The sequence below is a fragment of the Triplophysa rosa genome, linkage group LG6, assembly GCF_024868665.1.
Source record: "Triplophysa rosa linkage group LG6, Trosa_1v2, whole genome shotgun sequence".
Lineage (NCBI taxonomy): Eukaryota > Metazoa > Chordata > Actinopteri > Cypriniformes > Nemacheilidae > Triplophysa > Triplophysa rosa.
In genome coordinates, this window is record NC_079895.1 from 21,355,943 (window position 1) to 21,361,942 (window position 6,000).

The 6,000-nt window shown below is 46.0% G+C and overlaps 2 protein-coding genes across 2 annotated transcripts in view; one reads left to right on the forward strand and one right to left on the reverse strand.

Annotated features, from left to right (window-relative positions):
* The window catches only part of LOC130555347 (uncharacterized), a 130,606-nt gene that overhangs the window by 113,313 nt on the left and 11,293 nt on the right, over positions 1-6,000 (forward strand). The window lies entirely within an intron of this gene.
* zgc:152951 (uncharacterized protein LOC569013 homolog) overlaps positions 3,761-6,000 on the reverse strand; it is a 19,843-nt gene continuing 17,603 nt past the window's right edge. The window contains exon 10 of the mRNA XM_057335458.1: positions 3,761-5,799. Within this exon, the coding sequence (XP_057191441.1) occupies positions 5,203-5,799 (597 nt within the window). The 3' untranslated portion in view covers positions 3,761-5,202. The remainder of the gene's footprint in view (positions 5,800-6,000) is intronic.

A 6,000-nucleotide genomic window follows, 5' to 3' on the forward strand; every position in this document is an offset into this window, starting at 1 on the left:
TCGCCGTGATGCAACGTTGAGTTGCCGAGCACCGTCGTGTAGAGGGTGAGAGCGGCTGTGATAAACACCCAGAGAGAGAAGAAACTCTTAAGAGAGTGGGCTGTTGGGATGGGGCAGGAACCGTCCCGGATCGACCACCCAGCGATGGAATGGCTGGTGTCGGACCCGATGGCATTCTCGATCTCCCTGGAGTCTTCCCATGAAGGCCGCTTCTGCTTGTGCCGCGGCTGCTGATGGGGCGATGGTCTCCTCTTCGATGTCCCTTCCCGGGGGGCCGCCTGAGTGGTGGGCTCCAGAGCCAGAGGGCGTCGAAGAGGACCAGGGCTGCTGGGAAGCAGATGGTGCACGGGACTTGACGGCCGAGGCGGCCGAGTCGCGGCGAGGGAGGATATGCTTGATATCCTCTGTCTGCTTCTTTACTGTCGAGAACTGCGGCTCAACAGTATCACCAAACACCCCCCCCCCTTGCGAGATGGGAGCGTCGAGAAAGCGGACCTTCTCAGCGTTACTCATCTGTGCAAGGTTCGGCCAGAGGTGTCTCTCATGGACCACAAGTGTGGACATCGCCCGACCCAGGGCCCGCGCAGTCACCTTCAGTCGCCCATAGAGCGAGGATGGTGGCGGCGCGGAGTTCCTGCATAAGCGCTGGGTCGGTCTTACCCTCGTGGAGCTCTCTCAACGCCTTGGGCTGGCAGGAGCCATAGTGTGGAGAGAGGAGGCAGCTTGGCCCACAGCAATGTAAGCTCTCGACACCGGAGATGCCGAGACCCTCCATGCTTTGGACGGGAGTCTAGGTCGAACCCCCCAGGTGGCCGCCGCCTGCGGGCACGAGTGCACCGCGGCGGCATGCTCCACCTGGGGGACATCAACAAATCCTCTAGCTGCCTCACCCTCGAGGGAAGAGAGGGTGACAGAACTTGTTTGACGTGAACGTGCCGGAAAAGGGGCGTTCCAGGTCTTTACTAAGTTCTTCATGCACTTCCGGTAAACACGGCACTGGGGGCGGGCGCGGGCGCGGCCTGGGGCCGCGATCAAACCCGAGGCACCATTTAACCACCATTGTGCGGTCACTGCAACCCAATGCTCACGGCGGTCCGGGAAAGCATGGCTTACATTTCGACTTTCGCCTCTTCCTGGGCTCGACCCCCCGATGGAGGGAGCCCGAGGAATCGTCGGAGTTGGATGGCAGTACGTCACCCCCCGATGCTGCAAGAGAGTCCGTGAGCCAGTGGCTGGCGGATTAACGCTCACAGTAATCCTCATATCACCCTCGCTGTTTGCCGTAGCGGGCGGCAGGGCCGTAGTCCTGCCGTCACGGAACGGGGAGCAAACGAGGTGGTGGCTGAGTCCCATGGGAACACAGCCACCTGTGACACAACTTCTGAATCGTCAACCGCCCACAGTGCGGGCAGGACATAACCACAACGTCTGCCCCAGCGTACTGGAAGCAGACACCGTGTCTGTCCCCCTCCTCGATGAGTGTGTTGCACCCATGAGAACAGCGGGACATGCCACGCTGGAGAAATTTGCTCTTTTAGAAAAAAACACTCGAACACTCCTGGCACTGCCGAGACACCCAGGGGAAGTCACTGCAGGAAGGGACCGTCCGCTGCACCACGTCGTAAGATTCCAGCAGTAATTCGGTGTAGAGTTTGAAGTCTCGAAGTCGATCAGTGTGAAGGCTTCGAAGAACAAAAGGTGAATGAATGCAGCACGCCGTCTCCCTTTTATACCCGGATATCTGGGGCGGAGTCCGGCATGCAAATTTCATTCGCCAATTTCATTGGCCTTTTCTAAACTAGTCAGAAGTTGATAGGTTCTCAAGAGCGAACCCCATCTGTCGGCTCGACACAACGTCGAGAGACCGACAGAAAGGGAATCAATACCTTCTATGGAGAGCTGTCTTTACTGGGAAGACCTTGGAGTCAACAAAATATCTTCTTGAACAATATCCTCCAACCCATATGAGATACGTATGTCATTTGTCCCTTCCTCAAATATGACAAACACGAGCGTTTACTAAATTAGCGCCTCTCGGCTGCACGCAAAACTATCGGCTACCGCCTACCGTCATTATAAAATGTACTTTGTACATTTTGGGGTATTATTTTGCAATAATATTATGTGTAGTGGTTTGATTTTCATTTCAATGACGACACATTTATCCAGAATTAGAAAATACTTTCCGAAACAAGTTGGAGTGCTGAGGGAGTGTATCAAGTACAGAAATACTACATCATACGTCCAACTCGTTTTTTAACAAGTTGACTATGTTAAGCATGAGAAGCCAGCACATTAAACAATGTAAAGAAGTCAGAATGCATAATACCCGATCTTTAAACATAAGTCAGTAAATTTACCTCAGTCAACTTATACAGCACATTAAGTTAGAATGTTTCCCAACCCTGGTCCTCGGGGCACTTTCCAGAATGTTTTAGATCTCTCCCTATATAAAACACCTGAATCAACTCATCGATCAGGTGTTCATAGGGAGAGAACTAAAACATTCTGGAAGGTGTGCCTCGAGGACCAGGGTTGGGAAACACTGGGTTGGATGATAATGTTATGCCAGGACCCTAATTTAGTCTTGCAAGTCCAGATAAAACAACGATAATTTTATTATTTATCCGACCATTCTTTTCGTGTTAATTCGCTATTTGCCTCTGTCCACTCACCTAATTGCATAGTCATGCTCTCCACGTTTTGCTGTGTTTGCTAAGTGCAAAAATACAAATAAATAACAAAACTAAACTGCCACATCTGGGAAAAGACAACAGGCATAGCATACTTACATTGTTTGGTTTTTGAAAAAACGAGGTGTCTCTTCATGGTCTTTATGTGGCAGTTATGCAGTCCATTTTTTCAGGCCAGAAAAATCACCAGCTCAGTCATAGACGATTTCATTTGATCACTATGGTTACCGCACCTACAGGCACAATTGAGGTAGCTAACAGCTCCTCATAGGACCACGGGGGCGGGGTCAGGAGTCAGCAGGCTAGCAGCAGCACACAGAGAGCACAGAGAAAGTAAATGTCGGTGGCCGACTCGATTCGGAAGCAGTGACGGCAAAATAATTAAGGAGCAGCGGGCCTGTCCAACACTACTTAGCCTAATGAACATAGCGGAAATCCCTGATTATTCCTCAGTTTTACAGATGTTTGTTGCCTTTCGTAGGGACAGTGAGGGGGATGGATCGGGTCACTATGAATCTGAGGGGATCATGTCCCCCTCGTCCCTAGTGCAATCTGCACGCCTGCCTTAATGTAAAAGCAGTCGCAATTCAATTGCATCGATTTCATCTGCGATAAAAAAAATGTTTTTATTAAAGTATAACAAAAACATTACAAAACAAGATGGTATACAGTTTACATTCCATCCATATGAAACAAGAAATATATTTTATGTAATCGAATAAGTCTATCAAAACTCCAGCTTTTTATTATTTGCTTTTGACAGCGTTTTTGAATATTGTCCTAAATAATTCTTAAATACTATAAACTATTTCTCACTTTTAAACTCTGTTGGCCCAAGAAAAATGCGATAGAAAACGCAAACACGATTTATTCCATTGCTGACGTTTCCAGTCGACTCGACTGAGAATTGTCCGTTTTTCCTGCACTGTTTCCACTCCTCACCTTACTGCAGCCACCAACTCCCGTCTTCCTTTCAGGCGAGGTGCATTTGTAATACTTTTATACTGTTTTGTTCATTTTATGTAATAAATATATGTGACTGTACTTTTACTCGTGTGTTGTGTTTAATGGTTGACAAGTGATTAGGATTAAGGTAAGGGGAGGGATTTAGGTTAGCTGCTCTTAAAATATCTTTGAATCCATAAACATTTATTAAACCATTAATACTTTTACAAATGTAAAAATAAATGCGTCTTTATCTGACTGCACAAAACGGCATGGGATTGTTTTCATAACAGTTGCTAGAGGGCGCTTAAATTTTGTTTTCATTATGAGCTACTTGCACAAACGACCTATTGAGTCATTTTTACTTCTGCTCAAAACAATTGGTACTGCTCTTACCATTCTGTTATACATATTAACCTTACACTGAATTTGATGCAATAACAGGTTCCCATTATCCTCCAAAAATTATCATCCTTTTGTTTTCCATTTCTCAACTCAACTCAACTCTCAACTCAACTTTATTTATATAGCGCTTTTTACAATTTTCATTGTTACAAAGCAGCTGCACATGAGACATATTGACTATAAGCAAAACAATTAAAGTTGTACCTGTAAAAACAAGAAAAAGGTGAAAACACAGAAGACAGACATACCCACATACAAAACACTCCACACACACAATATGCACACGTACTAACACACATAGACATAGACACACACACACGGATGCGCATGCACACACACACGTACACAGGCAAGTACGCACACACACAGACACACACGCACACACACACACACACACACACACACACACACACACACACACACACAGAGACACGCACACATGCACAGTGAGAGCACACATTTAAGATAAAGGAGAGAGAAGCACATGTCAAATATAACAGACTATAAATTCTTATATGCAATATTAATTAAAACTTTAAAATTCTAAAGCAGCCCCCCCGGCAAGGCAAATAGTGCAAAAAACAGTATGCAAATGGTGGCGAGGAACCCAAAACTCTAATCGATAAAAAAAAACTCAGGAGAACCCAGGCCCAACCAGAGGATTCCAGTTCCCCTCTGGCAAAAGCTGCTGCCTCTGCACAAGCTCGACAGTGCTTGCACAACCAGGCTAAATAAAAATAAATAAACATTTCTCCCATGACTTTCTACCCAACTTTATTACATTTACATTTACATTTTGTCATTTTGCATATGCTTTATCCAAAGCAAAGTTGGGTAAACAATGGAAGCAATTGGGTCAACATTGGGAAAACACAAAGCATAAGTGCAATAAAACATGTCTCACAAAGCCTACTACAGTGTACAGAGCTAAGTTTTTTTTTTAATTTTATATATAGATAGAGTAGAAAAGATATAGAAGTCAGAAATGATTGGTCAGGTGCTAACGGAAGAGATGTGTTTCAGCCGATTCTTAAATATGGCCACAGAATCTGCTGATCTTGTAGTAGCAGGAAGATCATTCCACAAATGTGGAACCGATGCAGAGAAGGTTCATAAGAGCGATTTTTTACCTTTTTGGGATGGCACCACAAGACGTTGTTCATTTACAGAGCGTAAGCATCTGGCTGGTACATAAGTCTGCATTAGTGAATGAAGATAAGGGGGTGCCAAACCAGTGGTGGTCTTGTAGGCCAGGAGCAGAGTGTTGTAACTTAATGAAGAGAGGGGTGACGTGTGCTCTCTTTGGTTCATTGAAGACCACTCTTGCCGCTGCATTCTGGATCATCTGCAGAGGTTTTGTTGTGCAAGCAGGAAGTCCAGCTAGTAGCGCATTGCAATAGTCCAGTCTGGACAGAACAAGAGCCTGGACTAGGACCTGCGTAGCATGCTCGGATAGGAAAGGTCTAATTTTCCTGATATTGTAGAGGATGAATCTACAGGACCGAGTGGTGCTGGCAACCTGATCTGTGAAGTTTAGCTGATCATCAATCACCACTCCCGGGTTTCTGGCCGTTCTGGAAGATGTGATGGTTGATGAGCCCAGTTGAATGGAGAAGTTGTGATGGATCTTAGGGTCGGACGGGATTACAAGCAGTTCTGTTTTAGCAAGGTTCAGCTGCAGGTGATGGTCCTTCATCCAGAGCGAAATGTCGCTCAGGCATGCTGAAATGCGTGCAGAAACAGTCGGATCGTCAGGCTGAAATGAAAGGTGGAGTTGTGTATCATCCGCATAGCAGTGATAGGAAAAGCCATGTTTCCAAATGACAGAGCCAAGGGATGTCATGTATACAGAGAAGAGCAATGGCCCAAGCACTGAGCCCTGAGGCACCCCTGTATCGAGATGTTGGGACTCAGTTACAGTATATATATATATATATATGTATATATATATATATAT